At 36.3% G+C, this 25,920-nt stretch overlaps 2 protein-coding genes across 2 annotated transcripts in view; one reads left to right on the top strand and one right to left on the bottom strand.

Annotated features, from left to right (window-relative positions):
• Positions 1-9,829: 9,829 nt before the first annotated feature.
• Positions 9,830-15,339, top strand: Prx4 (Peroxiredoxin 4). Its single transcript, XM_089632300.1, has 4 exons — positions 9,830-10,141; positions 10,218-10,335; positions 11,817-12,222; positions 14,435-15,339. The coding sequence occupies exons 1-4, from the start codon at positions 9,970-9,972 to the stop codon at positions 14,492-14,494; spliced, it is 756 nt and encodes a 251-aa protein (XP_089488426.1). The 5' UTR covers positions 9,830-9,969; the 3' UTR covers positions 14,495-15,339.
• Positions 15,340-21,708: 6,369 nt separating this feature from the next.
• Caf1-105 (chromatin assembly factor 1, p105 subunit) overlaps positions 21,709-25,920 on the bottom strand; it is a 39,436-nt gene continuing 35,224 nt past the window's right edge. The window contains exons 5-6 of the mRNA XM_089632296.1: positions 25,315-25,530; positions 21,709-23,057 (exon numbers count right to left, since the gene is read on the bottom strand). Coding sequence (XP_089488422.1) covers positions 22,154-23,057; positions 25,315-25,530 — 1,120 coding nt within the window. The 3' untranslated portion in view covers positions 21,709-22,153. The remainder of the gene's footprint in view (positions 23,058-25,314; positions 25,531-25,920) is intronic.

Raw genomic sequence — 25,920 nt, 5'->3', positions numbered from 1 at the left:
CCGACACCGCCTGGCGTAAGAGTTACGCCGAGATGGGTAGCGGAGAGTCCCCTGGTCAACTTTTTCTTCGTTAAAACCTCCCTAATTTCTAGATCGATTGGCAAAATACCGGCCAACACGGGCAAAGCGTCTGAAGCAACGGTTCTATAAGCACCGGAGAGCGCCAGCAAGGGGGTTCGCTGACCCCTCTTGAGAGCCGAGAGTATAAGCGAATTCCCCAAACGGTGCTCCCACACAGAGGCAGCATACGAGACTTGCGCCACGTATGTACCCCTATAAAGTAGTCGCAGCGCTGGGGATCGCAACCCCCACTCAGCTGTAGAGATTCTTCTCAGTTTCAAGAAGAGGGCCTGGGCCTTGCTGGAGACCTCTTTAACATGAGTTAGAAAGGAAGACGATCGATCTAGTGTTACACCAAGATATTTGACAGAGTCTGCAAATTGAATAGTGGAGGCTCCCATTCTGATGAAAGGATTTCTTCCTCTACTGAGGGTGCCTTTCATCAAGAGTCCCACGGTCTTTTGGGGGGCAAAGTTCAACTTGTTCCTCTCACCCCAACTGAGGATTGCTCGCAAACCTTCTTCAGCCTTTCTTTCCACTTCCCTTCTGCTGTCCCCCGAGACCAGATACAACTTATCATCAGCGTAGTCGACCGATGTGCATCCTTCAGGAAAGGGTAACCTGGAGGAGTCATCAAAATTTATATTCCAATATTTAGGTGCCAATATGGAGCCTTGTGGGCATCCCTTATCAACCTTACGCACTATTTTCTGATCACCATAAACGATCTCTATTGTGCGATCATTTAAGTAATCGCAGTTGATTTTAAAAAGGTCTGGTGGGCAGCCTCTATTTTTAATTTTGGTGATCAACATCGGCCACCACGCGTGATCGAAGGCACCAGTTATATCTAAGAAGATTCCAATGACATACTTCTTTGGACAGACCTTCACCCATTCAAGCGCATACATAATGGCGTGCTCGGTAGATTTCCCAGGGACGAAGCCAAATTGTCGCTCACATGCTGGTGAAAGATATTGCTGCAACCTGTTATTTATTAGTGTTTCCAAAATTTTGCTGAAAACAGGCAAAAGGGTGATTGGACGGTAGGCCTTCACGTCCGTCCTGAGTTTGTCGTTTCCCTTTGGGATAATCTTGAGCACACCTCTCTTCCATTCCGTAGGGAAAACTCCTCTACGCAGACATGTTTCCATAACCTGGAACAACTCTTCCTTGGCATGGATCCAGACGTTCTTCGCTATTATACCATTAAGACGATCGTGCCCTGGTGCCTTCTTCGGACCCAAACCCTTAATTATAACATCAATTTCAGCCTTAGTTACTTTTAGCGTTCTGTCCTCACTGGCGAGGATCCTAGGTTGAAGCCGTGACAGAGCTCTTATCTGTTTGTGGTGGTCGTTTTCCCCGATTACTGAGTCTAATGGAACTAATTTATCCAACAAGGTGTTTAGTGTGCTGGTCACATCGGTACTCTCAGAGTTCCCAGAGGGATTATCCGATATGACGCTAGTCAAATACCGGTCAGAACCTTTTCCCGTTTTTTCGATTGCGCTGTGGATTTCCCACGGGTTGGCGTTACCCACTTGTTTTACCCAATTGTGCCATGCAGTTCGTTTTGCCGAGAGGATAGATAATTTGAAAGCTTTCCTGGCCCTACTGACACGAGTCTTAAGAGATGTGAGCATCTCTTGCGTGCCACCAGTCCTCTTTAGGGATCCAAGTGCCCTAAAAGCCCTCTTATAGTCCCCCTTCAGCAAAGTCAACTCACTCGACCACCACGGCGTTCTAATAGCGGTTTTTGGGTTTGATCTTCCCAAAGACCGTTCAGCAGCTGACACAACGGCTGCGTTAAAGTAATTCCCCAAATTATCCGGATCGTTTGCTGCTACGTTGTGAAATCCCCTTAGAGTGTCACGTAGAGCCTCCCCAAAGTTATCCCAATTCGCCCCTGTGGTTTTGAAGTTCCAGGAGGTTTTCGGAGCATGGGTCTTCTGGACCCCCACAGCAAAAGTAATTAATCTATGATCGGAGACAATTGCGCTATCATGGACCTTCCAGTTTGACATCCTGGTCGCAACTGATCCAGAGCAAAGAGTTAGATCTATGTTGCTCTCCCCATGTATGTTTGCGAATGTGGTTAAGTGACAGTTTTCATTTAATAGTAATAGACCTTGCGCAGCAATTAGATCCTCAACGGCGTCTGATCGTTCCGTTCTATGATTATTATCGTCAAACCACATTGGGGAGCGAGCATTAAAGTCACCTCCAATAACTATGTTACGGCCTTTAAGCGCGTTAAGGGCGCGCGTCAAGCTCAGAATGTGTGGTCCGACAGGGTTGCTATATTTAAAGTAGACTGAGATTAAAATAATCTCTATCTGGCCAAAATTAATAGATACACAGGTTTGGTATTCGTTCGACAGGCCAACCAGGAGGAGGGGGCTGATCAATGTGGTATTGACCAGGACACCCGCCCCGGGTGATCTGCCTACTTCAAGCACCGCCCCTGGATGACTTACTGGTGTTCTCCCTTGCCAGGTGTATTGCTCCTGGATGAGCATAAGGTCGATTTTCAGGTCGGACATGACCTTCAGCGCCTCGAGCGTAGCTGCCCGAGATCTCTGGAGGTTGATCTGACCTATGGTAAAGAGAGGGTTAACGGCCATAATCAGTCATTCTGACCTGAGCGTTTATGGCAGCCAACTGGGCCGGGTTGTCAACATCGGTCACCAGCAATCGGCAGCAGCAAGAATTGGCCAGCCTTTAGGTGATCAACAGCGGTGGCTAGCAACAGGAATTGGACAGCTTCTAGGTTGTCAGCATCAGTGGCTAGTTCAGTCGGTAGCCAGGAGGAATTGGCCAGCCTCTAGGTTGTCAGCACCAGTGACCAGCAATCGGCAGTTGCGGAAACTGGCCAGCCTTTAGGTAATCAACAGCGGTGGCTAGCAACAGGAATTGGACAGCTTCTAGGTTGTCAGCATCAGTGGCCAGTTCAATCAGTAGCCAGCAGGAATTGGCCAGCCTTTAGGTTGTCAACATCGGTCACCAGCAATCGGCAGCAGCAAGAATTGGCCAGCCTTTAGGTGATCAACAGCGGTGGCTAGCAACAGGAATTGGACAGCTTCTAGGTTGTCAGCATCAGTGGCTAGTTCAGTCGGTAGCCAGGAGGAATTGGCCAGCCTCTAGGTTGTCAGCACCAGTGACCAGCAATCGGCAGTTGCGGAAACTGGCCAGCCTTTAGGTAATCAACAGCGGTGGCTAGCAACAGGAATTGGACAGCTTCTAGGTTGTCAGCATCAGTGGCTAGTTCAGTCGGTAGCCAGGAAGAATTGACCAGCCTCTAGGTTGTCAGCATCAGTGACCAGCAATCGGCAGTTGCGGAAACTGGCCAGCCTTTAGGTAATCAACAGCGGTGGCTAGCAACAGGAATTGGACAGCTTCTAGGTTGTCAGCATCAGTGGCTAGTTCAGTCGGTAGCCAGGAGGAATTGGCCAGCCTCTAGGTTGTCAGCATCAGTGACCAGCAATCGGCAGTTGCGGAAACTGGCCAGCCTTTAGGTAATCAACAGCGGTGGCCAGCAGCAGGAATTGGCGGCGGCATGGTCATTTGATCATAAGGGCTGGCACACGGAGACGCCCTACTATTGTTATCATGAGAGATGCGTCTGGTTCAACTGATTGAGTGCCGGCAGTAAACAGCTCGTTGCAAATTTTTAACGGGATTACGAATAATTTGAAGAGATTCTTAATAAATTAGCAATACTCATTTGTTTTCCGGGTGGTTCCATTCACGGCGGTAGTATTGTGTACAAATTAGGTAACATAGATTAATCTGATAATATTATTACTCCAGCGTCTGGACGGTGTAGGCCCTCTGATTGGTCAAATTTAAATTGTCTGTTTCGGTTAAATTCCGCTAACTTGAAAGTTAAGACACGATTTCATACTAAAATAGGATCGCCTCATAATAATACGAGATTTCTTCAAAAGCAACGTTTCTGCTCATATAATTTTTGGATAATATCGAAGAAAATATGTTTTAGAAAGTTCATAATCCATTGGATTAATTACATTACAATGAAAATTATCCACAGTTACGTGATTATGCTTGACGTTTATAAAAAAAATCACGCGTCCCTTCAATGGCCGATACGCACGGCTATAGATGGCCGACAGAGAGCGCACCTCTGGCGGTTTAAAAACGAACCAAATGAATGGCGCGAATATTTAAATATGCAGCTCACAATATTTGACTACTTACGATTAACAAGCGTTTACTAAGAAGATTTCTTCTGGAAGCTTATCACTTTGTAATGGCATTTTTCATTATTATTTATATTTTTTTTGTTTATTAATTATAACTGATTTTATATTGACATGTTTTCTAATTTCTAAAATTTCAAAATTATTTATTTGCGGTGCTTATATCCTGAGTGAAGTATTTTAAGACCTGATTTTTTTTATCGAAAGTGTGATCATTATTCAAAAGATGATTTGCAAACTCAGATTCACTATTTCAAAGACCGTTTGAAGAGAATATGTTTAATTTTTTTATTTAGTATTTCAACTATCAATTTATTAGAATAACCGTTATTAAATGCTATTTGTCTTATGAATATATTGTTTTATGGTTATATGCTATTTGTTTTTTTCAGGTCTTAAAATACTTCACTATAAATAATTTTGAAATTTTAGAAATGAGGAAACATGTTAATATAAAAGCAGATATAATTAACAAGAATTTTTTTATAAACTCTCTTTTAAATATTTTCCCACTCAACTGGTCTTTCCCGTCTAACGATATTGTAATTCCTAATTATTATAAACCCAGCCTACTGTTACCCCTCCCCCTTCTTCCACTTCTTCTTTCCCAATTGCAATCTATATTTAATTTTTGACTTCGGTGTATACACAATAAAATGTAAACATTATATTTTTTCATTTATTGGACAATTTGCATAGCGCCGCTTTTGTGAGATATCACCTCAGGGGCGCTATATTGTAATAATCTACCTTTATATATAAATTTTTACTCTCCTGATGATGTTGTATATATAATCTAACTTTAAACTTTATTAGATACAGTAAAAGTTGTAGGTAAAGAATTACCACCAGTTGGAGTAAAATTAACACCTTTTAATTTTTCTTTTTTTTTTTATATTCTTTATTTTGGCTTTCACCCATTAAGAGTGATCTTGGCCACCTTTTAATTAAACCGACTGCTAATCTCATCGCACAATTCCCCTCCTTTTATTCATAAACACTGGTACAATTAATAAATATGTAATAATCTATTATTTAAGTCAACTTTTTTATAACTATCTTTAATGGTGACAAACTAAACGATATTGATTCAACTTATAGACATTGACGGTTGTAACACATATTTAAGCACTGCAAGTCTCCTATGAGCTAATTATATTAGGTACCTAAGATAACAGTTAATATCAGTTGTAGACATGTAGTCAATAATAGTGTTTCATTTGAAATAACCCATCACAAATACGTAAAATTTCATTTATTCAAACAACTGTCATTCTTATTATGCGTAAATTTAGCATGTTATTATTAATTAACTCCTTCCTGTTCCGTGTTTTAACAATATATATACTCACCCTCTCTATGTGAATGTCCTAATATCTATCTATTAAATGTAACTGTTGTTAATATCACTTAAAATGGGCGAAGCCTAACGAAGTGCCGCCCGCAGGGCCTAGCAGAAAAAAACCCGCGGAGCGGGTTTTTAACTGCTAGTATTAGTTTATTTTTTTAATTACGTACATTTATTACAATATTTTTAAACTGTTTTCAATATTTTATGTTACTATCCACGTATGTATAAAAAAAATTCAATAATAAATAGTAAAAAAATATATATTATATGTACTTGCCGATATATATACCTATATATGGGTAAACAGTATTTATATATGGGTTTTATAGTTATATAGTTTTCCTAGTGTATTCTTGGGCTAATTGTTTCATTCCTAATTTTAATAAATATTTTTTTATCATTTTTTGCATAAAAATCTGTTTCACATTTCATGTTTATACTTAGTCTCCAAAAATTACATTGAGATCAGTTTCGTTTAAGTAATTTGAATGGCAATTCTCGAACTAATTCAGAAAGTCACTTTTACTGACATTTGGGGAGTGATAAATTACGCAGTATACTCCTGTCTATATCCTTTCTTAATTTTTATTGCTAAGATCCACGTATAGTTTTTGTGATTTTCGTTGGAAATTGTTTCAAAATTGATATTATCTGTCAGTAATATTATCACTCCGCCTGTATGTCGTCTATTCGAGTTACATATTATAACCTTATAGTTCGTAAATTTTATTTCCACTTCTTCTATTTCTGCTGTGACATGAGTTTCACTGAGCATGACAATTTGAGGGTTTCGTTCTTCGAGTAAAATTTGTAATTCTTCATGGTGTGCAGGCAAACATTATATAGGTACTACGGTATAAAATCACTTCTAATTTATCTAATATTTTTATATCTAATTTTCTTTCAGAAAATAATTTGTTATTGTTAACCTTTGAGCACGTCTTTCGTGACATAAAAAATCAATTTTCTTTTTTTCTGCTTCAATTTTTCTCGTGTGCACTGAACATTCACCACTCCAAGCATAATAGTCAGTTGGCTATTGTAATTTTAGTCGATCATTAATTTTTTGCAGTTGATGCATTGGATTTCGTTATGACAGTTTTCATTGTCGTGTGCTCTGTACGCTTTTTCATTTCTACAGTCTTGTGCCTTGTGCATGTAGCCATTACACTTTTAACATGTTAGCAGTGAAATGTTGTTGAACACTCTACATCAGTGCTCCGCAACCTTTTCTCACCTACGACACACCAAATTTCTTCCTAGAATTCCGCGGCACACCAAAAGCTAAAATATATACATATAAAATTGATACACAAATTTTACAATAATTTCTTTTTTTATTTGAAAACTATACATACATACATATAACTATAAAAGTTTTCAACTAGCAAATTACATACATATAACTATAACATATTTATTTTTACGCAATCTTAATAATTATTATAAAATAATAATAAATTAATGAGCGATTAATTGTTAAATTAACCTGCGATTGTTTATTCACCTGCGCTTGTTTCAATGAATACAAAAGTTTATATTCGGCTCGATTTTTGACAGCGCAACCCGAAATTCTTGGTCAAGACCTTTTAAGCATGACCGCTTATCATTTTTAATTAATTAGCGTTGAAAAACTTTGCTCACATAAATATGTCGTTGAAAATGGAAGTAGTGTTAAGAATGCTTTGATGGAAATGTGAAGATATTCCTTTTTAACGTAAATCCGGAAAACATCTAATTGATCTTCGGAGAAGTGAAGTTTTAATGTCATGTCATTATTTAAATCGGTAAATTCTACTCGAATTTGCAGAAGCATTGCTTCCGTAGAATTTATTGCATTGGTTGCAAAAGGATTTCGAATCAAATCGTATTGTTCCGTATTAATGGAATAAAAATATCGACCAAATTTCTGCTGAAGCATACTTAAATGTTGTTGGGCCAGATCCACAGTTAATTGTTTGTTTTTAATTGTACGATGGTTGATCCTTTGGTACATTTCCAAACATCCTTTTTGCAACACTTTCTGCCGAAGTTCGTTATTAAGTTTATTAAAATGCTCGAATATATCAGCCATGTATGCAAGTTTGGCTATCCAGTAATTATCATCGAGGTACTGATATAGTTTGGGCATATTTTGATTTAATCGAAACTCACACACCTCGTAACGAAGCTCAAACAATCTATCCAAAACATTGCCTCGGAATAGCCAACGAATTTCATTATAAAACAATAAAAATTCATATTCGGCTCCCATTTCTGCACAGAGTATTCTAAAGATTCACGAGTTTGGGGCTCTTGATTTAATTATGTTTACGATTTTAATGCATTCATTCATCGTGTTCAAAAGTTCCTCCGGTAAATTTTTGACCATCAATGCTTCTCGATGTATACAGCAGTGTGTAAATTGTAACGTTGGATTTTTTTGTTTTACATAAAAGACAAAACCCTTTTTACTACCCGTCATTGCCGCAGCGCCATCCGTGCAAACAGCAATGCAATTGCTCCATTTAATATTATATATTTTGAAGAAATCATCGGTTACTTGAAAAAATTCTTCACCGGTAGTTCGCTCTGGAACCTCCTTACAAAATAAATAATGTTCCTTAAGTCCTCGTCAACGAAAAGTACAATAGCTATCAACTGTGCTTATTTTTAATATCGGTTGTTTCGTTGATCTGAAGCGCAAATTTTTCAGCCAATAGCAGTTTTCTAATCAGTGTTTCTAATATTATTGTGAATACGTCTTTTAACAGTATCTGCATACAATGAAAAATAGACAATATTATGAAAAATATTTTGTCATTGTGTATTAAATACATAATGAAATATTGTAAAATGTCAAATACATTGAATTTGACCGCGGCACACCTGTGATCGGCTCACGGCACACCAGTGTGCCACGGCACACCGGTTGCGGAGCACTGCTCTACATCAATCTATCCCATCCAATGTTTACTTCACCTTCTTGTAACATTCTGTTGTACGTTTTTCCGTCAACTTCTATGAAAATTGTGTAGTTAATGTCACCTCGCTTGGTTTTGACTTATTTTATAAATTATTTTATTTCAATTTTTGGCTCAATTTTTTCTAGATGATCGTTTTGCATTTTAATTTTTGATACAATTTCTTCCGGCGTATATTTATCCGGTAAACCAATAATTTTATGTTTGGGATTCTTAGGTTTTGGTGTAGGTATTCACATAATTTTTTTCTCCCATTTTAGAAATTACTTGTTCTTCCATCTTTTTGTTGCAACTATATTCTTACAATCTACTATTTCTGCCCCTTGTTTAAAGTTTCTAATGCCGATGACACCAGAATTAACAGGATCTATATTATTTTTTATTTCGTCCGTTCTAACAGTATTTTTTTTGTTCCTTATCTTTTGGCTTAATAAAAACGACTGGTTCATGTTTCTTTTTTTTGTTTCTTCGTTCCGTTTATCATTCCTTGTTATTTCTGCTTACGTTTTGTTTCTATATTTAATTTAAGATCTTCAATATTTTGTGTGTGACTAACTTTACATTTTAAATTAGTTTCACCAATGTTCAGGTGTCAAAATACGAAGTTTAATACGAAGTGTAGAGCCATCTATCGATGTTCTCGCAGAATAATATTATTATACAATGCAATACGTACCTACGGTGCTTTTTAATCGCGATGGATTTTTAATTTAAAATGCGATGAGCAATGTTTTTTTTTATATTCCAGTAAGAAGAAATTTTACACTTATTTCCAGAGTGGTTATCTAAATTACTTACCATATTTACAAAACAATGGATACCTTTTATTGACGTTTTAGAGGTCAGAGATAGTTACGTTCTGTCAGATTTAAAAAAAAAATTGTTCGGTCTGTTGATAACAGTATTTAAAAATTGCTTTAAAGTATTCTATGCTCGGCAAGTAATTAATAAGTAATAAGTAATGATCATGAAAATAGACCTAATTCAAGCTGGTGAAGCTCAGCATCACTTGGCACATAGTTGATTTATGCTTAGCACCATCGAGAGTGGTATATTTATGGCACCATCTCAACACTAACAAAAAGGTAATAGGAGTAACTCTATCGGCGTGGGTAAAAAGTATTAACGTCATGAAAATGAAAAAAAATAAATACATTTTTATAGTACGACTTCATTCCGTCAGATGGCATAGCGAAGAAAAAAGATATGACACGAATATAGTCACAAGAAGAACAGAGGAATGAAGAATTCCGAACTTGAAATTATTGACAGGTGGCACAATTTTTTATGTCTTCTGTCAACTTTTTATTTACATTTTCGTTGGCTGTTTAAATTTTATTTACGCTAGCATTTTTTTGTCAACCGCAGCAAAATGTGGTTTAGATTTGTGTACCTTTGCTATTTAGGATATTTGCTTGGTTCAGCAGAAGCGTTCAATTCATTTTTCAACGATGATGGAACGTGTCACTCGTATGCCGGTGGAAATGTTTTTCCCGAAGGAAATAAGAAAATAGATCACAAATTGCAGTTTACGAAGGCTGTCAGTAAGTAGAACTACTGTTGTATGATTTTATAATTAATAATTAAACCTCTAACTTTGTTGTTATTGTTTTTTTGCAGTTTCTAAAGCTGCTCCGGAATGGGAGGCGAAAGCTGTTGTCAATGGTGAATTCACCCAGTTATCTCTATCCAGCTTCAAAGGGAAATATCTCGTGTTCTTCTTCTATCCATTAGATTTGTAAGTAACTTTTTATCCTAAATTTAAAATAGACATTAAGGTATAAACCGCAGTCCAGCGAAGAATAACAATCTTTCTTCCCATACCATGTATTTTGATGTCTAATAAGCATGTTTATGTTTATATTAAAATGAACGGCTGGTTGATAATTGGCTGGCCTACTTATTTGCATCTGTGATAAGGAAAGGTCGAATAAGCAATTATATTTCATATGATTCTCATTCATAAATGATTATAATACTTATGACATTACTGGAATAACATTTTTAGCCCATTTAAATATGGGCGCACTTCATTATAGGTACCTACTAAGTAAACATTCTTAAATCAATGTCAAATATTTGAACAACTTGATTTAAAACAACATATCCAATTGACATATTAAATATAATTAATGTATTTTGTAAAATCATTTAATCAAGAGTAACATTTATCTTATCTTGACTACTGTTACGAATTTTTATCTGCGTGGATAAGTATTTAATGCTGGCTAAAGATTATATCTCTTATTGATTGATGGTTTATGAACTATGTACCAAGACTGTGTTTCATATTATGTTTTATGAAATGTATTTCATTGTAGGTACTTACTTATTATCGCCCTGTATATTACTATTTTTTATTATTAGAATATTATTTCTTACTCCAAATATCACATATTTTTGGACTTTTCTATATTACCCAAATTACTTAGTTAGTCTCAAAAATAGGGCAATTACCACAGATAAAATAACTATTAGGTAGCGCCCTTATGTTATGTGCGCACTTGTGTGTATTATTATAAAGGGACATTTTTAATTGACCGTCTGATGAATGGTGCATGACATTTAGGTGTAGTCCTCAATTTATTTAAAATTAGTATTTACTTTGGCAGTGAGGCATGGAACTGGAAGAGGAAGGATGAAAGTAGACTGAATGTTGTAGAATGTGTGGTATGTGTGGTAAAACCGTGTATGATCGTGTGAGAAATGTGGAGAATGCAAGGCTGATGTAAGCGTAATGAGTAAGGAGAATAGATGACGCAAATGTGAATGGTAGCAGAAGTCGAGGAAGATGTGGCGCAATCAAGTGAAAAGGTACTTGAGTCAGGCCGTCAAGAGTCAGAATAATAGAAGAGTATGCCAAGGCCGAGTTGTTTGGTGGTCCGTCCTCTCTGCCTATCCCTTCTTGTGATGGTTAGTTAGTTGGTATTATTTTACTAACCAGCACGATGGAAATGAGCTAGCAAACTAAAACTACCCGAGCTCACTGTTCACGCGTTTGGAGTGGAACACACTGGTAGGGTATTGGGCCTCATGCTCCATCCAATTGGTATTTTATCAGTGACACTTATTTATGTATCTGTGTGTTGTAATTGTACATCTTTGAAGCCCTTGCGCCCCTTGAGGTGATTTTCTCACAAAAACGGCGCTATACAAATAATACAATCATTATTAACCTTAATTTGACTAAATTTACAATTCAATAACATTTTTTCCCAGCACATTTGTGTGCCCAACAGAAATACTGGCATTCTCCGACCGAGTTGAAGAGTTCCGCAAGCTGAACACCGAAGTAGTAGCCTGCTCCATCGACTCTCACTTCACACACCTGGCGTGGATTAACACTCCTCGTAAGGAAGGCGGCCTGGGCAAGATCAACATCCCCATCCTCAGCGATATCACGCATGAGATCTCCAAGGACTACGGAGTATACCTGGAGGATCTGGGTCATACCCTGAGGGGACTGTTCATAATCGATGATAAGGGAGTGTTGAGACAGATCACCATGAACGACCTGCCGGTGGGAAGATCCGTTGATGAGACCTTGAGGTTGGTCCAGGCTTTCCAGTACACGGATAATCACGGAGAAGTTTGTCCAGCTGGATGGAAACCAGGACAAGATACGGTGAGTGCTCAATTCTTTTTACTTTTGCCTTTTCAAAGCAACCCGTCTCCGATATTGGGTAAATCTCAGAGTTTCATGTACATAAGTAATAAATTTTCACATGTATTACGTACATGCCAACATTTTGTGGATACACATTATAATTAAAATAAAGTAACTTTGTTTTTAATATCACTTTACATTATATATATTTTAAATATATAAAACCAACATAATATTACAAAAAATAATTATATATTTAAAAACATGTAAATTTTATTCAATTGATAAACGACTGTGTAGTAATTCACGGAACGATATCAAAGATATATACATGCCGTATCCAGTCAAAGAGGTTTGTTTATCTGTTGTATAAACATGGAAGTAATAATAATTTCTCATTGAATTTTCTAAGGTATTTTAAATGTTTTTATATTTCTTCATTTTAAAGATGTCGTAGAACCACACACCATTTTGATAAAATTACCTTTTAAATTTTTATACTTAAAATATACTTTAATGTTTAAATATTTGCAATATTTTAATTTCAATAACGAAAAAAGTTTCACAAAATTTTAAATACACAGTCCTTTTATTTGGATTTCTAAGGAAATTGTCATTTCACTTTTTATCTCGTTCATACAATTAATAATTGTATAACAAAAAAATCGGACATTTTAGATTCATTTTTGCACAATATAAATGTTGATTTCTTGGAATTATTCTTACCTACACATGCATAAGGTATTTATGTTATTAAAAAACATCACTTTCACGAAATTCTTATAAAATTCACGCGGTAACGTGAATTAAAAATAATATGTCTGAGATAACCTAGCTTTTTCTGATAACATGAACAAAATTCACACAATGACAGTATTAATAATTAAAACTGACAAAAAATGACACAAATAATATTAATATATACAGGGTGTCCGGAAACTCGTAGTACAAGCGGGAAACCGGTGAATCTACATCACATTTGGAGTCGATTTTGTAGTATACTTTTTTTTTATTTGAGCTTTCGTTATCGAGTAAATCGAGTTTGAAGTTGATTTTTTTTTTTTTTTTTTTTTTTTTAATCAAATTCTTATAAATTATTACTGAAGATCAAAGTACCCAACTAATTAAAACTATTTGAAAGTAAAACAAATGAAGAAACTCGGATTTGAAGCATTATTTTGAAATCACCCTTCATTTAACCCGGTGTAATCATAAAATATTTTTGCTCTGCAGGGTTAAAACATCTGTTATTCAACCCTAAACACCAGAAAAAACTTTAACCCTAAAATAGCCGAAAAATATTTTTTTTTAGTTTTTTTTTTTTTTTTTTTCAAAATGCTCAAATCAAAAAACTTTATGTTTTTTTGGGTTCCCCATGTGGTGTAGATTCTCCAGTTTCCCGCTTGTACTACGAGTTTCCGGACACCGTGTATATTGTCGCTATTCCAAATTCCTGTAATATTAAAAAATCTAGATAAGAAAAAACACAGATTTAGGAAATGAGATAAAAAGAATTTTGCTTTCTCAGACTATAAAAATATTACTATTTGTTATTTCGGCTACTGGCATTATACCTAGCTCTCTCATTAAAAATTTAGGCGTATTAGATCTATCAAAAAATTTATATATAAAAATGCAAAAATCAGTCATTTTAAATATATGTAGGATTACAAAAGATTTTTTATATTTATGTTGAGGGATCAGTAGGATTTATAGGCCCTGTTAGGAGTTCTACCGAGCCGAACCCTTTGATATGAAAATATCTGGAGTCGGTGAATTATTTTCCTATTTGATCTCTGGTGAGTTGACGTGTTGTTCTTGTATTTATTTTGCTTATATAATGCACTTGCATAATGTGGATTGAATCACACATCACAAAATGCTCTGAATCACACATCTCAAACCGGAAATCAAAACTTTCACAATACTCATATTGCTGGGAAAATGCAATGTAGCGAGATATTTTTTATTAGTAACAATTCGAAATAGAAATTGTATATTAGTAATGCTGTTTGCGTCTAGTGTCCCAGTTTATGCGAACCATTAGGCCCTTCTTCCACAGGAAGTATCCTATACTGATGTGCACAGGCAGTACTAGTACAGTTGCTACTGAAATCACGCAATGAAACTCTCGCCTTCCCTTGGCGCTTATGAGCGGGTCTTGATATTGCTGAAGATTCACTCATCTCAGAGTCATCATGTTACTACATTAATCTTGTTTCTCTTTCAGATCATTCCAAACCCATTGGACAAAAAAAAGTACTTTGAGAAGGTGCAGAACAACATGTGATACTTTCCATGATTCCTAAATTACTGTCAATTTGTAATGTCAACAAGAGCATCCCAATTTTGCTAACAAAGAAACCACATACTATGAAGAGTTTTTGTATGAAATTGCACCACAATAAGATCAAAACAACTCACAGGCGTAAAACACAATATATAATATTAGGTATTTTAAGCAATAGGAGTTAAAATTGATAAGATTATTTTTAACTTTGATGTGAGCTTATTTAAACACAACTTAGGACGGGTTGTTTCTGAGAATTTGAACAATTCATCAAATTTCAACGTTCATTTTCAAGTTCTGCGAAAGATTTTTTCAAGTTCTGTTGTTATATCAGTTTTGTCAAGCAACTAGCCTACAATTATATAATAACAGAACTTGAATAAGTCTTTCACAGATCCCGAAAATGAACGTTGAAATTTAATGAATTGTTCAAATTCTCCGAAACAACCCGTCCTTAGTCAACGTTTTTAACAAAGGAATTGAATTATATATTACACTAATTATTATGAAATAATAATGTATTCATTTTGAATGATTATTGTTGATTTAACATTGCAAGTGTGAAGCTAAGCTAAGCAAGTGGCAATACATATTTATGTTTATCCCGTCATCACAAACCTCCAACACAAACACACTGCAATTGTGTAAAACTGCAAATTTTTTCTCTCCTGGAAATTGATAAATGCCAGACAAACTTGACAATATATTATTAAATTAAAACACACAAAAGCCATCACATTCCATTTAGGTAGACGACACATGTCAAAACCAAAATTATTCCAATATTGTACCAATTTTTTTCTTCTTAACATTATACAAATTACAATACTTTAATATTTTCAATAAATTGCAGTTTTATTTTCAAAACACCATTCCATACTTCACCACGTTGCTTCATCCCTGGGTGGGATTAAGTCGTTTCCTCAAGTACTCTACCTGCTCCTGTCAACGGGCATTCCTCTATAGTTCTTGATCCTTCCCACCCTGCTCCAGTCTACTTCCTCTAGAATGTTACCACTGGGGTAGCACCTGGTCCATGCTTTTGTCATCTAACATTCCGTCAACATGGTCTTAGGTTACAACTCCGTGTACAAACTCAATTCTTTCAAGAAACGCATATAAATACGATTTTGTATTTATATGCCTTTCTTGAAAGAATTTTTATACTGGCATATGTATGGGCGCAAACAAATAATTCGACTGCTCCAAGGAAGACTGCAGTAACTCAAAATTTGGTGTTTTTGAGTTAGTTACATTTTCGGGTTTCATAAATAATTATCTACCTTTCAAGAAGACATTTATAACTCTAACAGTTATACAGCGTGAGAAAAAGCCATTTCAAAATAGTTGTAAGTCACGAAGTCATTATTTTTCCATGTACTAAAGAAGTAAGTTGAGTTACTGCCCTTTTAATCGGATTTTTTTTTTGTCTATGGTCGTAAGTCTGACTTTCTTCGTTATTCCATGGAGAAATATCGATATTATCATTTGAATTGCGTTTGACAGTTGGTGTTATAGTCATTGCGGGTTGCTTATTGTAGTGATAAAAAAGAGAATTGTACCGTGAAAGAGTTAAACATGAGTATATCCAGTAGGACAGCTAAAATAATAGCTAATGGCAGAGCATTATTGTCTACAACGCAGTCTGGTAAGTCTAAACATATCTCACACATAACCTAAAATTTATTTAATTCAAAATTCTAATACCTCGAAAATTGGTTTGTGAATTCTTCTTTTTTTATATATTGTTTATTCATATTATAATATATTATTACAGAGTCTACTTCTGATGACTTATTGGGTCCCAATGGAGATCACCAAGAATTTAGTGGAGTGAATTCTGATGACGGTTGGACGCCTGATGAATGTAGTAATTCAAGACCTATAGAATTGAGTGTTTGCAGACCAACCTCTCCTGATTGCATGTTGCTTCTTAATGAGGAAACAGGATTGTTCTATCGTGCTACTCAAACAACTGATAATATGGATATTTCGAACACTGTATGTATTTCACAAAAATGATTACGTTTTCAAATGCTTAAAATTAATAGAAATGTTTTAATCGAGATGTATTTTTTAGAGTGCGGAGAATTATCTGACATTTAAATTTAATTTATTTCATTAATCATCTTATGTTAGTAAAGTGGATACTCCACTTACAAGCACTCTATATCTACGGCAAAAAAATACGATTTAAAATGCTTTAAAAAAATATATGTATTTTAGTCAACTTATTTTTTTTTTAGATCGCAGCAAATTTAAGTGATGTTACGGATTCAATACAACCACTTTCAGTTCAGAAAAGAATGTTCACACCGAAAGAGAAGAAGGTGCGTAAACGCACAAGAAACCCTGAGGACTGGGTCGTAAATAAAGCAAAAAAATTGCACTCTTTGGGCCTTGAACGTTAATATTTAATATAATTTAGTTACATCTTTAATTGACCAGAAAGGGTCAATTAAAATTAGCCAAGAAAATGGGACCAGGTTGCAAATCAAACTGCCGCTTTAAATGCAAGAATACTTTGGACGAAGAATCACGAAAAAAAATATTCGCAGCATTTTGGAAATTAGGAAGTCATGTCTTGCAGTGGAATTTTATTTGTCAGCACGTGAAATTAGTGCCGAAAAAACAAATTACGGCTGCAAACCCTAATAACTCCAGGCGTGGAATTTTGCGAGAATATTATTTAAATATAATAAATCAGAGTAATAAACAACGTGTTTGCCAAACAATGTTTTTGCAAACATTGGGGATCTCTGATAGAATGATAACTACTGCATGCGGAAAAATTGACGAAACAGGTGCAGTAATGCCTGATCAGCGTGGAAAACATCTCACAAGATCTAATAAAATTCTCCCTAGTCACACTATACCAGAAAATCATCGACGAAGCTATACCTAGAAAGTGATCTGAACATTTCCAAAATGTACAGGCTGTATCTAGATTGGCTGAAAGAGAGAAACATTGAAACATCTGCTACACTGAGACAATTTGTATGAGAAATTTGTAATAGCCACAGAAGAAGAACAAATAAAGATGCTTACGAAGCGCATCAGAAAAATAAAGTTCAGGCCAGAGCCTTGAAAGACTCGGATAAAGAGAACGCTGAAAATGATTCGCAGCTATGCGTAGCAGTATTTGACTTACAAAAGGTTTTACAGACACCTCAGTCAGATGTGAGTAGTTTTTACTACAAAAGAAAGTACGCAACATACAATTTCACCATTTATGATATTGGAAAGAAACAGGGTCACTGCTATATTTGGCATGAATCAGAAGCCAAAAGAGGTGCCAATGAAATTGCTACATGTTTGCTAAAATTTTTAACTTTAATGCAACAAAAAAATATACGTAAAGTTATATTCTATTCGGATAATTGCGGTGGACAGAACCGAAACCGATATGTGTTTTCCATGTTGGAATATGCCGCACGAACCCTGAAAATTGACGTAACGCATCGTTTTATGGAGAGAGGACACACACAAAATGAGGGTGATTCTATGCATGCCACAATAGAAAATGCAAGGAAAGGGAAAACTATTTACGTGCCTGAACAATGGGTCATGCTTATTCGATGTGCGAAAGTGAAAGGTTTGCCATATGAAATTAATGAAATGAGCCATGAAGACTTTTTGGATTTCAAGTCGCTCGTTTCGCAAAGAAATTGTAAAAAAGCTAATGATAACACAGTTGTGAAATGGAACAAAGTACGCTTGGTATCTGCGACGCACAATAATCCACTGGAAGTGTCTATAAGATATGGTTACATGGAAGAACCCATTTTAGAAAAACGGTAGGCAACTGGACAGATTAGTTGAACCTGTTGCTGCGTATAATAACAAAACAAACAATAGATAAACTTAAACATCTGCTAGCATTATGCAGCAGCGTACTGATTCCGAAGGCTTACCATTACTTTTATCTTTCACTAAATTCTTCCACCGAAGAAATCGCCATTGGACAGTCTAATCCCAGAGATGGGGAGTCTGATGATTCAGAAAGTGAATGAAACTTTATAATCTTATTTTTCTTCTTTAATTTTATGTACCTAATTACTTCAGAATCTCTTCTTTTTTATGCAACTAACTAATTATAATTCTAATGTTAATTTTCTTCTTTAATTTTATGTAATAGCTTAAGACCGGTCAGTGGTTAAGTGGGCATAGCGCTTGGGTCCCACCTGGGCGTCCCGTGTTCGATTCCTCGGTTGGCTAAGTCCTCCATCACAACACGATCAACATTTCGGCTTTCTATAGTGGTAGTAGGAGCTTTCCAAACATTGTTGGGTTATTCATAACCCGGGAATGTTTGTCTCTCTTTTTTAAAAAAAATAATTTCTTCTATTTTATGCAAGTAACTAATTTTAATATTTTCAGCTGATCGAATTAAAAATGTTTTTTTGTGTTGTTATTTGTAACACTGAGAAACTATAACTATTAAAAAACTCGCAACTGTGTATTCTTAACCCCTCCGAAAATCGCCATGTAAGCACTTTAACTGTCTTTAACGAAATGACATTTTACGAAAACTTTTTGTTATTACCGCTTCACAATTAAAGCTCTATAAATGAAACATTTCTGAACGTAGCCGAATAGTAAAAACTGTTTTAGAAAAGTTACAAAATAAGCTTTCAAATTATTATATTACAAATAAATATTAGCATTTTTAAATATTAAAATTTAGAACGCAAACATTAAAAATAGGTTAAAAATGACTCACGTCATGTTTTTAGGTGAAAATGGTACTAAAATCACAGATTATGTAAACAAAAATATTTATTCTATTGTATATATGTGTAATAAACACTTTTATCACCTCATTTTTTTATCATTTCATATAAAAATATTTTATAAAAATTTAATATGTGAAGCGCGCGGCGCTACCGGCAGACATTTTGCGCGGGTAAAAATGTTGTGTCAATTATGCGACTGTCAGCAGATTCCTGTTTTGTATTTCCATAGACAACTTGGTAGTGATGTGTAGCTTGATCTATAATCGACCTTTTAGTTTTTGTTTGAGGGATGTAACTAAAATAATAACGGAGTAAGAACGATTTCTATGGAGAGACACGCGTTGACGTGTAAACACGCTTATTGTACTTGACTGCTATCGTTATTTTATCGTGTATATCTGCTTACGTTGCTGACCGGTTAATGTCTATAAATAATGATGTTTTTTTACTGTGAAAATAAAGTAGCTCGTTGCTACTTCTATAATTTGTTTAATTTTTCCCTGTAACAAAGAAGTAGCTCAACATACTACCTATTGATATTACAAAAAACTCCGAGGAAAAGAGTAGTAAGTCCCAAAACCCTTCAAATTAGTGTGAATTCGAGGGAAATACTAAGAAAATATTAAGTAGTTAGAAAGAGTATTAACAAGCGAAACTTATTTAATTTAAATAAAATTCAAAAACCTCATCTAAGATTAAGCAGAATTTTTTTAACTTTAAAATCGCTCTCCTGCAAAATGACAAAAAGTGAGTTACTGCAGTCTTACTTGGAGCAGTCGAATTTGTCTTAATATTTTAAAGCATAACTTGCAAAAAGTGGACTATAATTAAATTAACGCCATCTATGAACGCGTAGATTGTAACGTATGTTACGTTTACCCTTCAGGGAAACCCTTTGACCTCTCCTACTGGACTCTCAAGACATCGACTTGCACCACAGTGCGAGGGATGGATTCATAAGTCTGTCACTCCTTAACACACTGACCCCCCGATTCCTACCCATTTATCATACCCTTTTTCCTTCACAGAACTTACTTTCTTTTAAAAAAAAATACAGTGTGTGGCAAGCCTACGCACAACGGAAGTGAAACTTTTAGTATTCTTCTCTCTCCCTTTTCATTTCATATTATTATTATTCAGAATGCTGTACATTATAGTTTTAAAAAGCATAAATTTATTTATAGGCGTGTTGTTAACAAATGAACGTTTAACTAGATTCCTAATATTGACATATTTATAAGTAGCATGTGATAAAAAAAATAAATTAAAAGTTATAAAAATATGGGATTCGAACCCGGGTCCTGCATAACGAGTGTCGAACGCTCTGCCTCTAGACCGCGAGGAGAGGTATCTCGCGCGACGAGAACCGCGTATACAACGTGTACTCCTATCACATAACGTCTCGTTAACGCTTTATATAGGGTCGAATCGAAGATATATCGGCAGTGTGAAGTCATATCTGTCGTTTTTCAAAATATTTCCGTATATTTGTCCGTTTTGGAAAAGATCTATCGTGTTTTAACAGTCTCATACCTGTATGGAGTCTGAATTTGAAAAACATTTCTAAATTTTGAAAAACTCACTTACTAAAAAAACTTGTCACGCACGTCTGCGAGGGTAATTAGTTGCGTTATCGGCCTTGATTAGTAATTTTAATGATTCAAAATAAAAATATTAATCAAAATACCGAGCGACTCTACCGGCTCGATTTGTAAGCTATATTTCGACCAAAATATCTAAAAGTCGCAGCACGAGAGCATTTTATCACTTTTCCTCGTATTAAAAAAATCACAAAAAGAAAAAAAAAATTAGTTAAAGAGGGGATCGAACCTCGGTTCTTCATGACGAGAGTCGGGCGCTCTGCCTCTAGACCGCGAAGCTGAGTTTGGAGAGTGACCTAAACTAGGTATATAATATTAGCTAGGCTCCTATAGTGAAATGATCACGGTTTTTCGTGACGGTCATGAGTCGGTTTTACTCCGGTCCTCGAAAATGCATAACGCGCGTAAAGAAGTTTCACTTTAAAAAAAACCGTAACACAGCATCCCCAAAGATGACTTAGGTCCTGAGAGAATTTATTTTTGGTTTTTTTCTGAAATTAAGTGTCGTCCATAATTCAAATAAATAATAGGCATAAATATTGTATATGGAAGATACTCCCATTGTACTGGTAAGACTCCACTATTCGGAGTTGATAAGTTGCTTGAAATGAGTTCAGCTATTTAGTGATATTTCTCTTCCCTTCCCCCTTCCTAAAGCCTCATTCCCCGAACATTCCATATGCCATGGATGCCATAGTCACAGGCTCCGAGCAGTTATAAAACGAAACATTTAACTGTTTTTTTATTAAATGCACCTGCATTATTATACAAAAACTGAAGTAAATAATTTTTGTTTATAAATTACAATAAATTTTAGTAGAAAAGTAATAAAACTTCTTGTTCAATTACAACAAAGATTACTAACAAGGATTTAATTTCATGAAAAATATATTTATAATATAAATGTACGATATGAGTTGTGGAGATGCAAAACCTGCTTTGGAAATTTCTGCTGGTTTTCATACATTCACAAAAAAGTACATAACAAATTGAAAAGTAATATTAAATATCAAAAAAAGAATGTATAATTATTTTGATAATTAGCACAAAAGGTATATTCAAGGTGTTCCAAACAGTTTTTCATTATCATCTTCAGATTTGTGAAAAATACCAGAGTGGGTTTTGCAACTCCACGATAGATCCATTGTTTAAACTCTCTTTCTTTATACATGCATTGTTTATGAAAAAGATGAAAGGGCTATAAATAACCCTTTGGAGTTGACAACCCCTAAAAGGGCTGTTATAAATGACATGTGTTACAGAGAAGTTACAGTGGCTGGATTATTATAAGAATTATACATATTTAAAATGTAACAATTTGATCACAGCAGCTTCTTTTTACTTTTGGGACTGGAGAGTGTGATGAAATTTACCCGTCTTGGTGTTTTGGGCTGCGGCTTGGGAGACAGCACAGAACTCTTCCTAGGGGATCGTCTTGGTTCTAGGGGCATAGTGTCTTCCTCACTTATCACTATTTCCGGGATCTCCTTTTCGGATGCAACAGAATTATTTCTACTGCCTTTATCAGTATCTTCCGTTTCATCGTAAACCAGGTTCATATCTTGTGTGGGGTCATCGATGACCATTTGACTCTGGGGTTTGATAACTGGAGGACTTTTGACCTTCGACATGAAGCCGTCCTGTGACCAAGCTTCCATAGCCGCTTCATCCATGGCTATCATGCTGTCTGGTTTAGTCTCTGTCGATTCATTCTTTCCTTTTTTCTTTGCTGAAGATGATTTAATTTTGGGACTTTTCAGTTTAGGTGTTTTCATAGTGGTGTCTTTGTTTTTACCAGGAGTGGTAAAAGTTTCTTTAGGTGTTTCCGTTTCTTTAAGCTTTTCTGTTATGTCTTGTTTTTCTATGTCAATAGTTTCCCATTCCGCTCTAAGTTCATTTGCTTCCTTCTTCTTCGCTGAAACTTGTTTGATTTTGGAGCTTTTATGTTTTGGGGTTCTAATAGCCTTTTCTTCAACTTTACCTGGAGAACTTTGAGATTCTTTTGTCTTATCTGTCTCATTTTTTTTGGTGTCTAATTTTTCTGGTGTGTCGACATCCATGGCAACACTCTCGTCACTTTTTATCGACTTTTCTTCTTCCTTTGATTCCTTGTCACACAGCACCTCTCCCAGCTCGTCGGCAGTGAAGGTGATGATGGAGCAATAACCGTCAGAACTCGACACTATAAGAATATTTCCATCGCTAGACCATGTCAGATCCGTTAATCTGCAGAAAATAAATACATTTTGAGACAATGATTAAACAGTAATGGGATTTAATTTTGCCAAAAAGAAATCTGGTTGATTGATGTGACAAGATTGATTTTTCGACTCCCAATATGAACAGAATCTTAGAGATTTTTCAGATATCTAAACTATTTTCGATATTTATTTTCCATTAAAACCTACAAATCATCATAACAATTTTATATAGTGCCTTCCTTCACAAAAAAGCCTTCCCTTTAGGAAAGATCATCGCACTTTTGTTTTACGGGTATTGTAGTTTTTGATGCTCATGACAATAATTCATTATTCTTTTGCTAAATTCAGAATGTTTTCAATATTTTCGACACTGTTTTGTAAAATAATGCAATAATATTCAATTTCATTTGTCAAAGAACAACAAAAATTATTCAAATATATTATTCAGTTACCGGACATAAAGACAATCAATGCATTTGTAGCTTGCATACTGCGGGTTCAGCACAATGGCCAGGGGTGTACTCTGCTGGGTGTCATATATTATTCTGTTACCGGACATAAAGTCAATCAATGCATTTGTACCTTGCATACTGCGGGTTCAGCACAATGGCCAGGGGTGTACTCTGCTGGGTGTCATATATTATTCAGTTACCGGACATAAAGACAATCAATGCATTTGTAGCTTGCATACTGCGGGTTCAGCACAATGGCCAGGGGTGTACTCTGCTGGGTGTCATATATTATTCAGTTACCGGACATAAAGACAATCAATGCATTTGTACCTTGCATACTGCGGGTTCAGCACAATGGCCAGGGGTGTACTCTGCTGGGTGTCATATATTATTCAGTTACCGGACATAAAGACAATCAATGCATTTGTAGCTTGCATACTGCGGGTTCAGCACAATGGCCAGGGGTGTACTCTGCTGGGTGTCATATATTATTCAGTTACCGGACATAAAGACAATCAATGCATTTGTACCTTGCATACTGCGGGTTCAGCACAATGGCCAGGGGTGTACTCTGCTGGGTGTCATATATTATTCAGTTACCGGACATAAAGACAATCAATGCATTTGTAGCTTGCATACTGCGGGTTCAGCACAATGGCCAGGGGTGTACTCTGCTGGGTGTCATATATTATTCAGTTACCGGACATAAAGACAATCAATGCATTTGTACCTTGCATACTGCGGGTTCAGCACAATGGTCAGGGGTGTACTCTGCTGGGTGTCATATATTATTCAGTTACCGGACATAAAGACAATCAATGCATTTGTAGCTTGCATACTGCGGGTTCAGCACAATGGCCAGGGGTGTACTCTGCTGGGTGTCATATATTATTCAGTTACCGGACATAAAGACAATCAATGCATTTGTACCTTGCATACTGCGGGTTCAGCACAATGGCCAGGGGTGTACTCTGCTGGGTGTCATATATTATTCAGTTACCGGACATAAAGACAATCAATGCATTTGTAGCTTGCATACTGCGGGTTCAGCACAATGGCCAGGGGTGTACTCTGCTGGGTGTCATATATTATTCAGTTACCGGACATAAAGACAATCAATGCATTTGTACCTTGCATACTGCGGGTTCAGCACAATGGCCAGGGGTGTACTCTGCTGGGTGTCATATATTATTCAGTTACCGGACATAAAGACAATCAATGCATTTGTAGCTTGCATACTGCGGGTTCAGCACAATGGCCAGGGGTGTACTCTGCTGGGTGTCATATATTATTCAGTTACCGGACATAAAGACAATCAATGCATTTGTAGCTTGCATACTGCGGGTTCAGCACAATGGTCAGGGGTGTACTCTGCTGGGTGTCATATATTATTCAGTTACCGGACATAAAGACAATCAATGCATTTGTACCTTGCATACTGCGGGTTCAGCACAATGGCCAGGGGTGTACTCTGCTGGGTGTCATATATTATTCAGTTACCGGACATAAAGACAATCAATGCATTTGTAGCTTGCATATTGCGGGTTCAGCACAATGGCCAGGGGTGTACTCTGCTGGGTGTCATATATTATTCAGTTACCGGACATAAAGACAATCAATGCATTTGTACCTTGCATACTGCGGGTTCAGCACAATGGTCAGGGGTGTACTCTGCTGGGTGTCATATATTATTCAGTTACCGGACATAAAGACAATCAATGCATTTGTACCTTGCATACTGCGGGTTCAGCACAATGGTCAGGGGTGTACTCTGCTGGGTGTCATATATTATTCAGTTACCGGACATAAAGACAATCAATGCATTTGTACCTTGCATACTGTGGGTTCAGCACAATGGCCAGGGGTGTACTCTGCTGGGTGTCGTATATGGAGATGGAGTCGTTGGTGCCCACGGCCAGGATCATGCGCGCGGGGTTGGGCAGGTTGATCAGAGTGGCGGGGCCGTTGGCCCGCTGGGCGTAGCGCACGGGGCTCCAACGCACGGCTAGCGCAGGAGACTCACCGCATGGCAGGATGCATATCGGACTGTGGGACAAACATAGTTTAGCTAATATTATACGGTAGTGTTGTTATGCTTGTTAGCTGATCACAATTTGATAGAAAGCTAAAATGGGACAGAGAAATAGCTGTTAAATATTCAAAATGGTGCTGATTTACGATTTGTCATCAAATGTGATGGAGTTTGGAACATCCCAACCTAAGGGCGAGTTGTTTCGGAAAAACTGAACAATTATTCAGATTCCCGAGTTCTATTCGAATGTAAGAAAATCTTCACGTCGATTTTATTCAAATACAAATGGGTTGTGTCAACTCCGAAAAAGCTTCCGTTATATTTGAATAATCCGTTCCAGTGTTCCCCGCCGAATCGGGCAATTATTGCAGAGAATAATTTTTTTGCGAGACAGGAATTATTTT

The sequence above is a fragment of the Hesperophylax consimilis genome, chromosome 6, assembly GCF_061612785.1.
Source record: "Hesperophylax consimilis isolate HC1 chromosome 6, BYU_Hcon_1.0, whole genome shotgun sequence".
NCBI lineage: Eukaryota > Metazoa > Arthropoda > Insecta > Trichoptera > Limnephilidae > Hesperophylax > Hesperophylax consimilis.
This window is presented reverse-complemented; position numbering and strand designations above follow the sequence as displayed.

What these genes read in the sequence shown, in the direction of transcription:
- Prx4 (XM_089632300.1), top strand. Translation starts at nt 9,970, where the DNA reads ATGTGGTTTAGATTTGTGTACCTTTGCTATTTAGGATATTTGCTTGGT. An exon ending in TTCTTCTATCCATTAGATTT is followed by an intron (nt 10,336 to 11,816) that starts GTAAGTAACTTT and finishes ATTTTTTCCCAG; the next exon opens with CACATTTGTGTGCCCAACAG. An exon ending in GGAAACCAGGACAAGATACG is followed by an intron (nt 12,223 to 14,434) that starts GTGAGTGCTCAA and finishes TTTCTCTTTCAG; the next exon opens with ATCATTCCAAACCCATTGGA.